Here is a 19,383-nt window from a genome sequence, read left to right on the forward strand (position 1 = left end):
CTAAAAGTGTGGGAAAGAGGGTGTTTGCCATCTTTGCTGATTTAGTAGCTTGTACACACATTTCCCAACCACATGCTAGAACATTGGACAGTACCATTTTGCTTTAATCTCAATAGACGTGTAACAGACCATGCTGAGGACTATGTGAATGCCTTCCATTCATCCCCCCTCCACTAACCTGTCTTTCCCCTCCCAACTGGTCTTAACCCCAGAGTCTTGGGTTAGATCGATCCTTGATATGTGAGTCCCCTGAAAAAGTCCTCTCTGCTTGAACCTCTCCCACCCACCCAGCCCCAGTGACAGGTACTTTCAAGGTCCTTCATTCCTTTTCAAGATAACAGTTATAGGTTAATATTAAATACACATTCACCTTCCCAAATCTACAATTTCCAAATCCAAAATGCTCTGCCATCTAAAAGTTTGTTTTGTTGATTCCTTTAACAGCAAACCCTATTCTGAACTGGTGGGAAGCTATTTATGGTCTTTCTTTATCCCATTGTATGATCCATGGCAGAAATACCAGAATATCAGGAATATTGATGTGTTTCATCATGATACTGCCCCAGACCCGGACCGGGATGTCACATAGTGCGCAGTCAATGCACTGTATCATCTTTCCAAACTTTGAAAAGTCACGGGAAGTTTTGGACAAGAAATTATGAACCTGAATCTGCTTCTCTAAGTATAATATTTGGTCTTCTATAACCCAATTTATTTTTTCTGGATGATTTATAACTGATTGAGAGGGATGCATTCTAGTCCCCTGCTACTTGTTTGCTTCTTTGTTTTTAACTTGTATCTCCTGTAATTGTAGCTTTATGAATATTGTGCTTTGTTATTTGGTACATATTTATAATCGCTGTAGTCACTGTCAATTGCATCTTTGAGCATATAAAGTATCTTTCTTCATCTTCACTTTACTTGATATTATGACCTGTGGGGCACCTGGGTGGCTCAGTCAGTTAAGTGCCTGCCTTCAGCTCAGGTCATATCTCAGGATCCTGGGATCGAGTCCCGAGTCAGGCCCTCTGCTCAGCAGAGAGTCTGCTTCTCCTTCTGCCCCCTCCCCTCCTGTGCTCACTCACGCTCTCTCTCTAATAAATAAGTAAAATCTTAAAAAAAAAAAAAAAAAGATTATGACCTGTGCTCTGTTTTCTTTGTATTTGCCTCATGTACCTTTGTACATACTTTCCTTTTCAACCTTTCAGAAGACACTTTGTCCTAGATGGGTCATTTGTTTGATTTACAGTGTAAAGGTGGGTCTTGGGGCACCTGGGTGGCTCAGTCAGTTAAGCGTCTGCCTTCGGCTCAGGTCATGGTCCCGGGGTCCTGGGATCAAGACCCGCATTGGGCTCCCTGCTCAGCAGGGAGGCTACTTCTCCCTCTCCCTCTGACCCTCCCTGCTGCTCATGCTCTCTCTCTCTCTCTCAAATGAAAAAAAAATCTTAAAAAAAAAAAAGTGGATCTTGCCTAAAGAACAGTCTGAATCTTTTTTTTTTTTGTAGGTGAGTTAAGCCTGTTTCACATTTATTGATATGCCACATGTTAGCCTTAGTTCTATCATATTAATATATTATACTTTATAATTTTAAAAAGCTTTTACTAATCTGTCATCTTTGCTGCTGTAATTCCTCTCAAATTTCAGGTTTTCATTTTTGCTCTAGTTTTTAGTTTTACTATTTCTTTAAAGATTTTATTTATTTGAGAGAGAGAGCACAAGTGGGGGGAGGAACAGAGGGAGAGGGAGAAACAGACTCCCTGCTGAGCAGGGAGCCTGATGTGGGGCTCGATCCCAGGAAATCCAGGATCATGACCTGGGCCAAAGGCAGATGCTTAACCAACTGAGCCACCCAGGCATCCCCAGCTTTTACTTTTATAATGACAATCTTAAAGAATACCTCTTGTTTTCTATTATCTAACAATTATCTTTCTATAAACAACAAAAAATGAGCACATTTCTCTTCTTCCCTTTTTTTCTTCTTCTACACAATTTTAGTCCATAATATCTTTCTCAGAGGTTGGGTGTTCTTTGTCAGCTTTGAGGAATGTTCTTTGGCCCCCAGTTATTAGAGACATAGCAATCAGGAAACAGAGTCTACCTCTCACCTACTTTCCCCATTCCTCTACCAACATTTGTTACATGATTTAATATTGTCAGGACACATAATTCTTCCACCCTTTTCAATCACTGTAATGTGTAGGATTATGTTAGCTTGGTCCCCAGTAAACGTGTCCAAGGCTTGCTGCCAGTCTTCCTTCCACATTTTCCCTGATTATCTCTGACTTGGCTGGCATTCATCCTCTGGGAGTTTTCTCAAGAAAGGTCCATAGAGTCAATATTTTCTGAATTTTTTCATGTTCAAGACTATCTGTAGTCTTTATAGTTGACGGGTAATTTGGCTGGATATAAAATCCTTAGGTAACACTTTTCTTTCCCCTTGATGATCTTGTAAGTATTGCAACACCACTTCTGGCCTTGAACGTTGCTGGAGAGTAGAGGGTGGTTCAGTTGGTTAATCGGTTATCCTTAAAGGTCTAACACCTTTACTAGGTTATATCTCTAGGGTGACTCTCCTGGGCTGATCTCCCCTTACAGATGGTGTAAACTATAGTCTCCTTCACTTCAGAAAATCAGATTTCTATTCAATCTGTTCCATTGTTTTGGTGTTCTTCTTCAGAGGCTCCAATGATGTGTCTACTGATTCTTGTTTGCCTGTATTCTAGATCTATCATTTCTCTCTACTCTTTTTTTAAATTCTCTATTTCCACTCAATTTTATTGCCTTTCTGATGTCTCTCCTCCACATCCCTTACTATGGTTTTTTTAAATTGCCCATTATTTGTACCTCCTTCCATCTCTAAACAAAATTTTAAAAATATTTTATTTATTTGAGCGAGAGAGAGAGAGAGAGAGAGAGACGAGTGGGTGGGAGGGGCAGCGGGAGAGTGAGGAGCAGGCTCCCAGCTGAGCAGGGAGCTCAATGCGTGGCTCGATCCCAGGACCCAGATCATGATCTGAGCTGAGGGCAGATGCTTAACCAACTGAGCCACCCAGGTGCCCCTGTACCTCCTTCCATTTCATCTTTATTTCTCTGATACTTTATTTTCTCTGAGTTCTACCTGCCCATGCTTCCTCTCCTCCTATTATCTCAACATCTCTTCCCTGTGTTCTTTCTCTCTTCAACTTTTTATTTTGAAAAATTGCAAACTGACAGATGTGTTGGAAAAATAATACAATGAGCATCCATAGATCCTTCCCATAGATCCACAGCTGTGAGCATTGCACCATATCTTTTTGAGATTTTGCCCTCTCTTTACACACACACAATACACAAACACATTTTTCCAAACCATTTCAAAATAAACTGCAGACATCGTGACACTCTATCCACAAAAACGTCAGCCTGCCATACGTAACTACAATACTAATTTAACAATAAGGGGCGCCTGGGTGGCTCAGCCGGTTAAGCATCTGCCTTTGGCTCAGGTCATGGTCCTGGGGTCCTGGGATCGAGTCCTGAGTCAGGCTCCTTGCTTAGCGGGGAGCCTGCTTCTCCCTCTGCTTGTGCTCTCTCTCTCTCTGACAAATAAATGAATAAAATCTTAAAAAAAAAACCAAAAAAACAATAATTCCATAATATCATCTAATATATAATCCATAGTAAAATTTCCTCAATCACCCTCAAAATATTAGATATTTTTTAAGCAGTATCCAATCATACATTGCATTTGGTTATGTCTCTTCATTTTCTTTTAATGTAGAAGCCCCCCAACTTTTGTTACATTTACTTTTTTAAAAATACACCCATATTCTAGTGTCCCATATTCTAGATTCGTCTTTAGTTCTTTATATTTGTTTTGTAACACTTATATTTTCAATAAGCTATCAGCTAGGTCTAAAAATTTAATTAGATTCATATTAGACTTATTTGGCTGTGATTATATTGTGCATTTCATATTGCATTCCATCAGAAGGCATATGATGTCAGGCTGTCTCATTATTAGTAATTCACAGTTTGATCACGTGGTTAAGGTGGGTAACTGCCAAGTTTTACCAAGGTAAAGGTACATATCTTCCCTATAATTACTAATTAATCTGTATGGTGCTACTTTATCACCATATGAATATCTTGTTGCCCAATTACCTCTTACCCAAAGGCTTTAGCAACTATTGAGAACCTGAATCAATTATTACATTAAGGATTCCAGAATGGTGACTCAAAAAAAATTATTTGTGTTCTTGTGTTTCTATTTTGTGGTTTTCCTTCACAGAAGCAATGACTAGATTCCCTTTTTAGAATTCAGCAGCATAATGTTTGGACTGTTCTCATCTGCTCTATGGCAATGTTTTCCTGATGAGTATTCTTCAATTGTTGGAAATTTTTCCTACTCTCTTCCTCTTTCATTTTATGGTGGATTTAATTTGCTGCTGGGTATAACTCACAATTGAATGGTCTCGTAATTTGCTTGAGGCTCCTGCAGGGGTGGCCAGGGGAGCCTTCCAGGCTAGCTAGTTTTCCCCACCACCATCAACTAGAGACACAGGCTGCTTCCTACAATTACTGCTCATCCATCTGTTGCCTTGTATAGCCTTACACGAAGGATTCAAGATGGCCACAAATTCTTTGCTACTCTACCACAAATAGGATGTGGTAAAAGTGACAGTGTGGGGCTTCCCCAAACTGGGTCACAAGATACCTTGTTGCTTTGGCTCAGGCCCCTTGGAGCAATTGCTCTGCTGGAAGTCACAACCACGTAAGAAGTCGGACTATCCCGAGACCACTAAGCTCTGAGGAGACCCATCCTGGCCACATGGAGAGACTTCATGGAGAAAGAAGAGCGTGACAAATCGAAGCAGTGGACATGTGAGTGAAGGAGGCTTAGCCACCCTCTGACAGCAACTGTAATAAGGAACCCCAAGCAAATGCTACCAGGTGAGACTGCCACCTCTCAGAATTGTGAAAGACGGTAAGTTGGTGTTTTCAGGCATCAAGTTTGGAGGGGGTTTGTTACGCAGCAATGGGTAACGGAAACACCCACTTCTACTGGTTGCAGGAACCTAATTGGGGTCTAAAATGTCTTCTGCTGTCAGCCTTGCTCACCCAGTCCCCAGAACTGCTGTTACAAAGAAGCCATGTCACTTGAAATTGCCTTCTTCACCTTCAGGAGGCACATATTTTTCTGGAACTTTCTCACATCTATCTCCTTTGAGCCTCCCTGTCTGTCCCTCTTCATCCCTTTTCCCTTCACATTCTCCTTTGTGACTTCTGCCTGCCATCAGGCACTTGGGCAGTCTTTTCGCGTAGTTTGGAGTCTGCAAACTATATTTATCCCCTACCTTCATTAAAAACTATTGTCTGGGGGCTGCCTGGTTAGGGTCTGACTTTGACTCGGGTCATGATCTTAGGGCCCAGGGATCGAGCCCCGCATTGGGCTCCCTGCTGAGAGGGGAGTCTGCTTCTCCCTCTCCCTCTGCCGCTCCTCGCCCCCTACCCAACCCGCTCATGCTCTCTCTCTCTCTCTCAAATAAATAAATAAAATCTTTAAAAAAAAAACCTATTGTTTGTGGGGGAAGCGCCTGGCTGGCTCAGTCAGAATAGCATGCGACTCTCAATGTCAGGGTTGTAAATTCAAGCCCCATGTTGGGGTGTAGAGATTACTTAAATAAATGAATAAATGAAAACTTCAAAATGTATTTATATATATTGTCTATGGGATTTTCCCTCCATTTTTCTTGTTGCTTTTAAATGATTTCCAATAGAAGAGAGGGAAATGGGGGTTTCTGTGTAGAGGCCGCTTTTAGGCAAACAGGCTTGGACAATGGAATAGAGAAAGGACCACAGCGACCCCACCCCCACCCCCCACCGAATACACAAAGGCCCAACTGGTGACCCACCTCAAATAGCCACAGGCCCTAACTGACCAATGGGCTACTTACAAGCAGGCACAGGCACCAAACAAGGGGAGATCCCATAGCGCACCATACCACCTTATATTCCACCTTTGAACAGCCCCCACCCGCTTCCCGCTGCCCGGACGCAGTCTCTCCTCTCCGTCCTGCGCGCACTTCCTCGCGGGGGATTCAATAAACTTCTTCCGCCTTTGTCCTGCCTCAGGTGAATTCTATCACCCACCGGCTTCCACCTGATCATCGCCCCACACTTGGGGGCCCCCCATCCGATAGAGAGACACCCCATTTAGGCACCATATTCCACAAACACTTGCCTATCGTGAGTCACTACTAGATTTTCAATGGCTACATTCTTTTAAATGCACCATCACCTCTCATCTGCTAACAGACACTCAGGTTGCTTCCAACAGTTCGCTATTCCAAGCAATGCTGCAGTGAGGATCCCTTTACCTAGATCCTTTGTGCCCTCAAACAAGTATTTCTGCAGAATTTTCTACAAGTAGGATTTGGGGGTGCAAGGGCAATGGCTGATGCAGGGCTTTTATGCCACATCAGAATATGGGGAAAGAGCTCCATTTTGCTGGAGCTGAAGCTATAGAGCCCCTTAAGTAAATTCACCTGGCTTCCACTACCCCTAGTAAATCGTTCCAGTGTTGTGTTGCTGGCTATAACGAGCTTGTGAAAGAACTGGACCAGTCCAGTTTGGAAAAACTATGTCATCAAAGAGCTTTTCCATTCAAACCTTCGAGATCTCAAAAGGCAGAGGTGGAAGGATTTTGGGGCGCCTGGGTGGCTCAGTCATTAAGCGTCTGCCTTCGGCTCAGGTCCAGGGTCCTGGGATCAAGCCCCCCCAGGCTCTCTGATCAGCAGGGAGTCTGCTTCTTCCTCTCCCTCTGCCCCTCCCCCACTCACGCGCGCTCTCTCTCTCTCTCTCTCTCTCTCAAATAAATAAAATCTTTAATAAAAAAAGAAACTCAATCACAGTATCTGTTGCAGAGCACGTGCACAGTGACTGTACATTATCTTAATATAACATAAAAGATCCTTCCGTCCCCCAAATTTTATGGCATCAGAAGAGGTACAGAGAAGACGTGGAAAAAAGGATGGAGGTTGTCAGCCTCCTAGAAGAGATTTTTTTCTTTTTGGTGCAAAGGCACATAGCTGGGAGCAAACAGAATGGACTGGGGTGGGGAGCGGTGAAGAGTGGGGAGGGAGGCATGGCCAGGGTAAGAAAGTGTGTTTTCCCAAAGGGAAAAGTCCACAGTGGGAGGTAGAACTTCGGTTTTCTGAGAAGTGAGGAGTTGCTGAGTTAGTATCCAGTTTACAGCGTCCGTGGGAGCTCTGCTCTTTCTCTGTGCCCAATCAATCAATAGACACATTCCCAGACCCTGGGGAGGTTTTAACTGATCTTCTAACAGGTACTGACTGATGACTCCTCACCCCCTTGAGCATCAGACAGATGTGTAAAAAGTAATGTCTTGTTTTGGCTTCAGTGTCCCAGGTATGGTTGCACATGTTAAAAAAAAAAATTTCAACCAAGTGAATTTGAAGATCTGATTGGCTTTATTAAGTGATTCATGAATCAGGCAGCACCCCGTGTAGCAAGTGGGGGGGGTCTCCAAAAAGTTGTACAAAATGTAAGGTTTTTATAGAAAGGACAGCGAGGCAAGAGAGTTATTAGCAAAAGATTGTTTTGGCAAGATGACCTTTCCTTAAGGGGATGGGCAGGGGATCTTATTATGCAGATTACTTCATCTTCCTGGGGGGGGTGGGCGGGGGTGGAGAAGGCCCTTGTGACAGATGACCTCATTGATGCTTGTCAGAAAATTCCTGACTGATCAGTTAAGACTACATTTGTAGGGGAGGTTGAAACTGCAGTTAGATTAGGTAGGAAGCCCCAGTTTCCTGACTTGGCCTGGCCCAAGTGACAATCTGGGCCTAGGACATTTTTTGTATTCTGCTTTGCATTGTTACCATCTGGTCACATATGGTCTCCTCTGGACTATAAAGTCCCTGAGGGCAGGAACGTGTATTAGAGTGTGATCATTCTGCCCTTAGTACTCTGGTAGGGTGCCTCTTCTGACCAGCTCCAATGAGGAAGCAGCCTTCTTTAGGCCTGTACCTGAACTTCTGGTTACACTCAATCCAAGTGATATGGGAAGCAAAGGCAGAAGAAAAATTATTAAATGTCCTCACTACCTACAGCCCACTGACAAGTCCTTGAAACAGGCCGAGTGACATTCCTCTAGGAACTCAGCTGCCTTGATGTTAGTCCTTTGCTAAGGGCAAAAGGCATTCTTAGCCCGACCCCCAGGATCCTAAGCTTACTTTAACATATAAAAATTCCTTTGGAAATTTCCTTTATCTCTACCCCCCAAGATACGTGTTAGCAATCCTCCCCCAAGCATATGACCCACCGATATACATCGGAAGGGTCTCATGACTCAGGTTTTATTAGACAGTAATGAATGACCTTTTCACAACAATAGCTAGCCCCCCTCAAGGTCCTGGAAACCTTGCTCCCAAAATTCCTTAGAGACTTAACACTATCCCTAAGCCCCTCCCAACTTGGAAGTTGGGATATAATCAGCCACTCCTCGCGACCCCAGTGCAGCTTTCTCTGCCCATGGGTCCTGTCCCCGTGCTTTAATAAAACCACCGTTTTGCACCAAAGACGTCTCAAGAATTCTTTCTTGGCTGTCAGCTTCAAACCCTAGTATCTTTCCTACATCAAGAAGGAAAGGAGCTTTGTTGCTGATGTGCTTTGGAGTAGGGTTCGTGAGCCAAGAGTTCGTGAGACGTTTTTGGTGCAAAAAGGTGGTTTTATTAAAGCACAGGGACAGGACAGTTGATTATATACTTTGGAGTCGGGGGAGGTTAAAGACAAGGGAAGTTTCCAAAAGGACTTTCATATGCTAAAAATGACTTACAGGATCCTGGAGGCCTGGCCATTGTCAAGTTAAGGTTGTTTTCCCCTCTAGCAAGGTATTAACATTAAGATAGTTGGGAGATCCCTGGAAGATGTCACACGTGTCCCACCCAGGAGTGGGGGGAGGTTGCACGGTGTCAGCTTGTGCTTTGTCTTCAGCTAGCCTGCCACACACACACACACACACACACACACACTCACACTCACTCACACGGCAGGCCCTGCCCTACGTGCGCCCCTCTTTCTACTTCTGCTGCCCGCCCAGAGCCTGGCTCCCAGCTGAGACTCAAGGGCAGAGTGCAAGGAGAGCAGTCAGGAAATCAGAGAGAAAAGCCTGTGCATTCCTGCTTCCTTCTCAGCAAGTTTCCCAAGCAATGGGGCGACTCAGGCTGCTGGTGGCTGGGGAATCGGGGCACAAACATCTCTGCGGCAAGGGTTCCCTGAGAGGTGCCTTTTAAGGAAAAAGCCCCCCAAGCTTCTTGAAAGCCCCTCACCATCCCAGCAGGCTTTACGCTCTGCAGAGCATATTCTTCCCCTTGGGACCTGTTCTGTCCAGGTTCGGGAACAAGATAAGGGTTTCCCCAGAATAGGCGAGAAGGACACGGGCCCCTGTCATCTTCCAGAAGAGCCACGGACCCATCGCCTCCCGGAAGCCAGCAGCACACCTGTCCCACAGCCCCTTGAGATCGGCTACCTCTGTCCAGCAAGGAACCGTGACGCTCAACTGTTTCACTACCCGGGTTTGGGGGCAGATGGAGGTGACCCGCTGGGCACAGGAAGGGCATCTTCCCCTGAATGAGAACTGAGGCATCAGGGACTAAACAGAGAACAGGAAGGACCAGACCCGGATCGGTGCAGGTCCTGGACAGGTCCCCCGGGACAGAAGGCCTGTGGAGTGCGCTCAATGGGCAGCGAAGGAGAGAAATGGCTCTCCTGTCCCAGCGGTAGCAAAGTGTTGCAAGGGAAGTGTGACTGACACCTGGGAAGGCTGCAGAGGCGCGGGAGGTGGAGGGCAGGGAAGGCCAGGCAGATAAGGCTCTGGGTTCTCTCCCCTTTGGGGCCGAAGCCAGAGAAACAGCACCAGTTGCATAATCCTTCTATTTGCCCAGAGCCACATTTTGTCCCGAAGCTTGCTGCCCTGGGAGGGGACTGAAGAAGGCACCTAGCAAAGACTGGGCAGAGAAGGGAGTCAGTGGAGAACAAGGGGTGTGCGGGGTCCCCCGGCCTTCAGCAGCCACGCAGGAAGATGGAGGCCCACAATGTGACTGCCCCGCTCAACTTCACCCTCCCACCCAACTTCGGCAAGCGCCCCACCGACAAGGCACTGAGCGTCATCCTGGTCTTCTTGCTGCTCATTATCATGCTCTCACTGGGCTGCACCATGGAATTCGGCAAGATCAAGGCTCACTTCTGGAAGCCCAAGGGGCTGGCCATCGCCCTGATAGCGCAGTATGGCATCATGCCCCTCACTGCCTTCACGCTGGGCAAGGTCTTCCAGCTAAACAACATTGAGGCACTGGCCATCCTTGTCTGTGGCTGCTCCCCGGGCGGGACCCTGTCCAACGTCTTCAGTCTGGCCATGAAGGGGGACATGAACCTCAGGTAGGACTGGAGGTAAGGAGGGAGCCGCCTGGGGATGGAAGCTGCACTGGAGATGTCACAGTCTCGGGAAAGAGCAGGGTCAAAGTCAGGATAGGGAGTGAGTGGGGGTCAGGTGGACACTAGGGCTGGGGGTGGCGGGCATTGAGGCCAGAGCTTATGCTGGGCCGGAGACAGGAGTTGGGGTACATCTTGGTTTAAGCACCAAGTCAAAGGGGCCCAGCTAGTCCAGAGGCCTCCTGAAAACCCCTTTCTTCCAGAGGTGTCTCAGATGGGCCACAAGAACTGACCTGAAGGAGTACTATTTAAACCCGAGAGGCCTCTGGAGAACTCTGCCCCCTTACCGTGGTAGGCAAGTTGTCTGCTTTGAGGCCAGAGATCTGAAAGGGAGTGCACAGGGGTTCCAAACTTCTCCAGGGAGATCAAGGTGGTTTAGAACCAAAGACCCTTCCCATCCCTGTAGAACAGGCAAGACTTTTCAAAGATCCTTCCAGCTCTCCAGGCATATGGGACGGCTTCTCTTAACTTCCCCCATGGGCCCGTCAGACACAGGAACACATCCATGCAAAGACATAACCAGGCAGATTCTAGAGTTCCCCGGTGCTGGCACAAGCCATGCTGGGCTGCATGCACCTCAGCCAAACTGGTAGGGGTAGAACCCCTCACCCAAAGCATCACAGCAGAAATCTGGGCTCGCTTCTGTAGGGGCCGGCTGAACACCTGTCCTTCCAAACAGGTGGGACTCTGATCTAGAACGCCTGCCAGAGTGAGGCCATTTCAGACCTGCTCCAGCCTCAGCAGCAGCCCACGCTGGCTGAGGGAAAATCACCAGCAAAAGCCCTTGCCTCTCTGTGAGCCTCCGTCTCCAGCCTGCCCCCTCCGAGGTTCAGTCCCCAGTGGAGACCCCATCCCGTGCCAGGCAGGGCAGTGGGTTCGGACAGCGCGGCGGCTTGTGCTGGCTAGCTCCCTGCCAAACGTGCTAAGCACACCAGCCAAGTCAGGTGATGCAGAGGAAGGCCACCGATCTTTAAGTGAAAAACCAAGAGTGAGTGGGTCTTCACTGGGACCCCCTTCTGAGCTCCAGACTCTCTACCCATGTGACTTAGCCCTCACTGAGGCAGTTGATGGGAAGACAGGCACAAAAAGGGGGGTTGGCTTGTGCGGTCTCCCATGGGAACATGTTCAATGTTCAGCTACCTGTGAGGAAAGTCTTCCCTCTCTCTGATCCAAATCCTTCCTGCTGCAAAGCAAGCCCTCCGTCTTCAATCTGCCCTGTGGACAAGGCTCACTACAGCCCCTGCGTCCTGAGAAACCCGGACCGCAGCTTCATCCCAGTGTCGAAGGGCTGTTTGTAGGTGTGAGTGACCAGATGTCCCAGCCTCAGCAGCCCGTGGGTGCCAGCGAGGTGCTGCAGCATGCCTGCCCCTGCCAGGTCCGAGCCCACCACCAGCCCAGCCTCCAGCCACGCGGGGACACGAGCCCTCCTGCTCTGCTGCTCGGCCTCCTTGCCTGGGCCTCTGGGGACCCTCCCTTCTACGAAGAGCCCACAGAGAAATGCTGGGATGCCCGCCTTCTGCCACAAAGCCCCTTCCCACAGACAAGCCCCCACGCGCGTGAAACCATGCCTCAGACCCCAGCAGCAGAGCATGTGTCTCACCATCTCCCTTCACGGGCTGCCAGACTTTAACTTACAATTGGAGTTCATCTGGGACAACTCCTTACGTTAATTACGATGAAATGATACTGATCATACAAAACAGCCAGGCACTGCAGCAAGCGCCTCCCATGAAATCCTCATACGGCCTCCTGGGAGGAGGTGCTGTGCGGAGTCCCATTTTAAAGATGAGGAAACTGAGCCACAGAGAAGCTAGTACATTTGTCCAAGGTCTGGGAGGCTCCAAATCCTGTCCTTTCACTCAGATACCTTCAGGGCCAGGCATGAATATAAGGGAACAAAGTGGCTGCAGGTGGCCCGCCAGCCGTGGGGCACGGGCCCCCTGCGCAGGCCGGATGCCACGGGTCTCTGCCGTGGGTGTTCTGTGGGAGCGCGGAGCCGCCGCCGCCTGCTTCCTGCTTTTCAAGAGAAGGTAGAGTCTCCCTTTTTACAGGAAAACTCCGAAGTTTTCCCTATTGGCCACTCATTAACATTTTTTTTTAAAGCCCTGTGCAAGCCAAACGGAGTATGTGCCGGGTCAGAGGCTACCAGTCAGGACCTCTCTCTAAGCACAACGCTAGACGATTTCCCCTGTAGAGTTGGGGCGAATCTGACGACCCCGATTCCGCTTTATAGATCAGGAGCTGAAGTCCAGAGACTTGCCAGAGGTTTCCCAGAACTTGCGGGAAAGTCGCGTCTGGAGCCAGTCCCAGGCTCTCCTGCGGGTGTTGCTCCTCACAGCTGGGGTGAGTCCGCGGCGGCCGCCATCACAGGCCGGAGGCCACCTTCCGGGAGGCTGGGCCGCGGGGAGGGCAGCCACGGCAGCTCCTTCCTCGAGGCTGCCACCACACACCAGCTCCCAAGAGTACAGGGGGCCCACAGGCGAGGGAAAATGCCCTCAAAGTTGAAGTGAGCTTGGCTATTCAGAGACAGAGGAGAGTGCCAGAGGGCCATGAGCTCTTCCGACCGCCTTTGCTGCCCCTCACGTTCAACCAGCGCGCAGGCCTCCCCCCGCCCCCCACGTGGGAAGCCTAACCAGGAATTTCACACTTCACCAGAGGCTGTCAGGTACCCCCACGCTCCCTCAGCTTCAGCCTCCAGTGCCTTTTTTTTTTTTTTAAGATTTTATTTATTTATTTGACAGAGAGAGACACAGCGAGAGAGGGAACACAAGCAGGGGGAGTGGGAGAGGGAGAAGCAGGCTTCCCGCCGAGCAGCGAGCCCGATGCGGGGCTCGATCCCAGGACCCTGGGATCATGACCTGAGCCGAAGGCAGACGCTTAACGACTGAGCCACTCAGGCACCCCCTCCAGTGCCTTTATTGACAAGGGCTCCAAACCTGTCCTCCCCACAGGGTATACAGATGTCCAAAAGTTGGGCATGTGCAGTGCTCTGAGAAGCAGGAAAGAGAAATAAAAAACTACACGTGCTCCTTTCCCTCTGGCCCTCTGGTCCCCCGAGAGGCAGCCAGGCCCACGCTGTTCTGCCAGAACAAGCTCGGATCTCAGAGCTAGAGTCTGGGCAAGTCACCTCCCCTCCCTGATCCTCATGGTAAAGGGAGGATCACGATAGTGATCCTGGAGGTACCTGGAGGTCTTGGAGCATGGTTTCCATCCCCCTGAGTTCACAAGGCACACCATGTCCCAGAGCAAATTCCAGAACTTCTGACATGCCAAGCCAAAGTAAGCATGACTCCTCTGTTCAAGGGCATCAAAACAAGCACACAAGTTGTGTGTGGCTTTTCTCCCAAGAAGAGATCGATAGCTAGCATTGTAGCCCCCGTGTGTCCCTCCCCAATCTGGTGCCCCGCTACCCACCCCAAGGGAGCACAGACCCTTTTACACTATTACTACCTATTTGTATATATCCATAAGCAAGACACATTGTTGTAGTTGCATGTTCTTAAATTTTATATAAACAGTGCCATACTGGCCAGATCACTTGACAACTTGCTTTTTGGAGATACAGGCATATGAGTAGAATCGCTACTTCAGTGCATTTGAGCCCCAGTGCAGTTTGCTTGAATGTATCTGTTCTCTTGGCAGACATTTATTTATGTGGATTTCATGTTCTGCTGCTTTGAACATTCTTGTCACTGTGCCCCATGCTCCCATGTGAGAGTGCATATAATCAAAGCAGGACTGCTAGGTGGTGGGGTCCACACACCTACAAATAAGTCTCCAGAGTAGTCCTTGCACTTCACACTTTCCCCAGCAGTGTATGAAGATCCTTTTTTTTCCTTGTCTTCATCTGTCCTCGGAATTGTCAGACTTTGTAATGTGCGCCATCTGGTGAGAGTGAAATGAGTCACAGCAGCTGCAAATGATTTCAAGGGAGGTTTAGCACCTTTTCATATGTTTATTGGCCATTTGGCCAATGACTGTTTCACCATTGGTCTTCTTCTAGAAATATGTCCTTTGCCGATTTTTCTACGGGACTGTTGTGTTTTTTCTCATTGGTTTCTAGTTATTTGTTGTTTTTGTGTGTTGCAATGGTCTACTCACAGTTTGGGGCTGGTCTTTATACCTTGATGATGATGTCTTATAATACAGAGTGCTTATTTTAATTTAGTCAAATTTACCAATATTTTTCTTTTTTTCTTTTTTTTTTTTAAAGATTTTATTTATTTATTTGAGACAGAGAGAATGAGAGACAGAGCATGAGAGGGAGGAGGGTCAGAGGGAGAAGCAGACTCCCTGCCGAGCAGGGAGCCTGATGCGGGACTCGATCCCGGGACTCCAGGATCATGACCTGAGCCGAAGGCAGTCGCTCAACCAACTGAGCCACCCAGGCGCCCCATCCAATATTTTTCCTTGACAGTTTGTGTTTGGGGAGGGTTCCTTTAAGATACCATTGACTATGCTCAAGGTCATGATGATATTCCCCTACATTTTCTTTGAAAAGTTTTAAAGTTATGCTTTTCACATGGAGATTTTCAACCTAGAACTTACTTTTATGTAGAGTGTGACCTAATTTTATCTTTTCCAGATGAAGAGAGAATTCCCAGTACCACTGAGTGAATTTTTCTCTGGTAATTTGTAATTCCATCTCTCACACAGATAAAATTCACCAGTATGCATGGGTTTTGTCTGAGCTCTCTCTTCTACTGGTCTGTGTGACTACCTTGCCCCAGTAGCACCAGTACCAGTTCTTAATTACAGTGATTTTGTAAGTCTTGATACCTGAAAGGTAAGTCCCCACACCTGGTTCTTCCTGAAAATTATGTTAGCTATGGGGCGCCTAGGTGGCCCAGTTAGTTGAGCGTCCAACTCTTGGTTTCGTTCAGGTCATGATCTCAGGGTCCTGGGTTGGAGTTCTGCTTGTCCCTCTGCCTCTGCTCCTCCCCATGCTCTCCCTCTCTCTCTGCCTCTCAAATAAATAAACTAAAAACTGTTTAAAAAAGAAGAATGGGATGCTTGGGTGGCTCAGTGGTTAAGTGTCTGCCTTCGGCTCAGGTCATGATCCCAGGGTCCTGGGATCGAATCCCACGTCGGGCTCCCTGCTCGGCAGGAAGCCTGCTTCTCGCTCTCCCACTCCCCCTGCTTGTGTTCCTGCTCTCGCTGTCTCTCTCTCTCTGTCAAATAAATAAATAAAATCTTTAAAAAAAAAAAGTAAAATAAAATAAAAAAGAACTAAAAAGTATACAGAAAAAATTACTTTTTGTTCTTGTTTTTTGCAATCTCAGATGTAAAATCCAAATGTCACCAAAAAATGTACATAAAGATTTAAAAATTTTATAAGGCTAAAAAAACCACAAAGTCAAGATACAAACATTATGCTGGGAAAAAAATATTAGCCAAATATAGGCCAAAGAATTAATTCCTTCAATATGCAAAGAACTTTTATAAATCAATAAAAAAGAACCAATAATTTAAAAGAAATGTAGACCAAAAGGATATGAACAAGTAGTTCATAGAAATGTGAAATACAAATGACCAATAAGAAATGAAAGGGGTTGGTGCCTGGGTGGCTCAGTCGGTTGAGCCTCTGCCTTCAGCTCAGGTCATGATCCCGGGGTCCTGGGATCGAGTCTCTCGTTGGACTCCCTGCTCAGCAGGGAGCCTGCTTCTCCCTCTGCCTGCCAGTCCCCCTGCTTGTGCACTCTCTCTCTGACAAATAAATAAATAAAATCTTTAAAAAAAAAAAAAAAGACAAAAAATTGTTAGCTACACTTCACCCTTAACTCTTCATTTGATTTTGGGGATTAGGTCTCAAGTCTACAAAAAATATTGCTGGAATTTTGATTAATAGATTAAAAATTTAGAGGCCATCTTTATAATATTGTGTCTTCCCATCCACGAAAATGATATAGCTTTTCTTTTGGGGGGCAGGACCTTATTTTATACCTTTCTATGGAGTTTTATAATTTCTTCTATAAAGATCCTGCATGTCTCTGTTAGATTTGTTTCTAAACACTTCATAGATTTTGTGAATATTATGGCATTTCTTTTTTTTAAATTGCAATATAGTTGACAGACAATATTAACTTTAGGTGTATAGCATAGTGATTTGACAATTATTTACATGATAAAATGCTCACCACAGTAAGTGTAGTTACATCTGCTAAATGGTATCTCTTTTTAAAAATCCATGTCCTGGCGTGTGGTGGGGTAGAGGGGCAGAAAAACCATGTCGTAGTTATTTTTCCTAGGACACAACTGATTTTTTCATATGGCTGATGTATTAAAAAACTCATGGATTCTCTTACTTTCTAGTTGTAGTAGAATTTCACTTGGATTTCCTCTGTGGACAGTCCAATCATTGGCATGTCATGAAAATTTAATTTCTTTTTTTCCCCCCAGCCCTATATAGTTTTTATTTCTTGTTTTGCTGTGCTAGCAAAGACATATATATATATGTAGTGGGATTTACAATAGAGGTGGATAACAGGTATCCTTCCTTTATATTTCTTCTTAGAGGAAACTTTCTAATTTTTTACCATAAAATGTACTGTTTGCTGTAGATTTTTGATAGATACCCTTTTCAGGTTACGGAATTCTGTTCTGCTGCTACTGTGCTAATTTTTTAAATGCATGAACACTGAATTTTGTTGAATGACAATTTTCTTAGCTATGAAAGATCATACCATTTTTCTTTAATGTGATAATACAGCAATATATGTCAGTAGATTGTCTAATGTTAACCCATTCTTACATTGCTGGGATAAACCCATCTTATTCTTTGTATTATTTTGTAAAGGCATTGCTAGATTTGTTTGCTAATATTTTATTTAAGATTTTTTCTTCTGTGTTCATGGGTGAGAATGGCCCCTAACTTTCCTTCCTCATAATGTTCTTTTGCAGCTTTGATTTTAACATTATACTATTCAGGGTGCTTGGGTGGCTAAATCGGTTAAGCGTCTGCCTTTGGCTCAGGTCATGGTCCCAGGGTCATGGGATGGAATCTCACGTCAGGCTCCCTACTCAGGGGGCAGTCTGCTTCTACCTCTGAAACTAATAATACATTATGTGTTAATTAATTGAATTTAAATAAAAAAAATTTAACCTTAATAAAGTTATACTATTTACATACAATAACTGGGGCATGTTTCCCTTTTTGTATTCTCCGTATAATATTGAGACTATCTATACTTTGAATGTCTAATCGAACTCTGCTATAAAACTCTACACATCATGTGGGGTTTGGAGGATAGGTTTTCACTACTTACTTCATGTCCTCAGTGATTCTAAGTTGATTCAGGTTTTCAGCTTCATTTTGAGTTGGTTTCTATAGATTATATTTCCCAGGAAATTGTCCATTCAATCCAAGCTGAAAAATGAAAAGTACAAAACTGGCCTTGGTTTCTTCTATAACTCCCTAAAATCTTTAATGTGTCTGTAATTATGTACCCTTTTTCATTCCCAATATAATCAATCTGTGCCTTCTTTTTCCTTGATTAGTCATGCCAGGGGTGTCTTTTCTTGGACTTGGAAAAAAAAGCTGCTCTTGGTTTAACTGATCCTCTCAATTTATATAAATTTTTAAATTTATTCTCTCAACTTTAATATTTTCTTCCCTCTATTTTCATTGATTTTACTTTGTTTCTCTCTAATTTTCTGAGTAAGATACTTAGTTCATTTTTAGTCTTCTGCTTTTCTATATAAACATTTGAGGCTATAAAAATTTTCCTCTAAGAATGATTTTAGTTGCTCCCCAGATTTATTTTTTTATCGAGATATAATTCACTTACCATAAAGTTCACCCTTTTAAAGTGTATAATTCAGTAGTTTTCAGTATATTTACAAGGTTGTACAACTATCACCAGTATCTAATTCCAGAACATTTTAATCATCCCAAAAAGAAACCAGTTAGCAATCACTATACATTTCTCTCTCACTCGAGCCCCTGGCAACCACTGATCTAGTTCATGTCTCCATAGACTTTATAGAAGTGGGATCATACAATATGTGGCCTTTTATGTTTCTCCTTCTTTCACATAGCATATTGTTTTCAAGGTTCGCCCATGTGAGGGGCGCCTGGATGGCTCAGTCGGTTAAGCGTCTGCCTTTAGGTGAGGTCATGATCCCAGGGTCCTGGGACCGAGCCCTGCATCAGGCTCCCTGCTCAGCAGAGAGCCTGCTTCTCTCTCTGCCTGCCGCTCCCCCTGCTTGTGCGCTCACTCTCTGTCAAATAAATAAAATCTTTTTTTTTTTTTTATTTGACGGAGAGAGACACAGCAAGAGAGGGAACACAAGCAGGGGGAGTGGGAGAGGGAGAAGCAGGCATCCAGCTGAGCAGGGAGCCGATACGGGGCTCGATCCCAGGACCCTGGGATCATGACCTGAGCTGAAGGCAGACGCTTAACGACTGAGCCACCCAGGTGCCCCAATAAATAAAATCTTAAAAAAAAAAAAAAGGTTCGCCCATATGGTAACATGTGCCCGTACTTAATACATTGCTTTTTGTGGCTGAATAATATTCAGTTGTATGGATACACCATATTTTACTTATCCATTCATCAGTCGATATTTTTATTGTCTTACACGTCTTGCTTATTATGAATAATGCTGCTCTGAACATAAGTATACAAGTTTTTGTGTCAACATATGTGCTCAATTCTCTTGACTATGTATCTAGTAGAATTCCTGGGTCATATGGTTACTGCCCATCCCAGCAACAACACAGGAAGATTCCTATTTCTCCGCATCCTCTCCAAGACTTATTATCCATCACTTTTATTGTAGCCATACTAGTGAGTATGGTGATCTCATTATAGTTTTGATTTATATTTCTCTAATGACTAATGATGTGGAGCATCTTTTCATATGCTTATTGGCCATTGGTATATCTT

General features: G+C 45.5%; 2 protein-coding genes across 3 annotated transcripts in view; one reads left to right on the plus strand and one right to left on the minus strand.

Moving 5' to 3' along the window:
- The window catches only part of SMOC1 (SPARC related modular calcium binding 1), a 211,491-nt gene extending 198,655 nt beyond the window's left edge, over nucleotides 1-12,836 (minus strand). Inside the window, exon 1 of one of the 2 annotated variants that reach the window (XM_081830334.1) lies at nucleotides 12,131-12,836. The gene's annotated coding sequence lies outside the window, so the exon portion shown is untranslated. Of the gene's footprint in view, nucleotides 1-12,126 lie in introns of both variants that reach the window. The other variant, XM_081830333.1, reaches the window with a different exon arrangement.
- Nucleotides 9,894-19,383, plus strand: part of SLC10A1 (solute carrier family 10 member 1) — a 24,462-nt gene continuing 14,972 nt past the window's right edge. Inside the window, exon 1 of the mRNA XM_081830335.1 lies at nucleotides 9,894-10,441. Coding sequence (XP_081686461.1) covers nucleotides 10,086-10,441 — 356 coding nt within the window. The 5' untranslated portion in view covers nucleotides 9,894-10,085. The remainder of the gene's footprint in view (nucleotides 10,442-19,383) is intronic.

The sequence above is a fragment of the Leptonychotes weddellii genome, chromosome 9, assembly GCF_054177405.1.
Source record: "Leptonychotes weddellii isolate Sample4059 chromosome 9, ASM5417740v2, whole genome shotgun sequence".
NCBI lineage: Eukaryota > Metazoa > Chordata > Mammalia > Carnivora > Phocidae > Leptonychotes > Leptonychotes weddellii.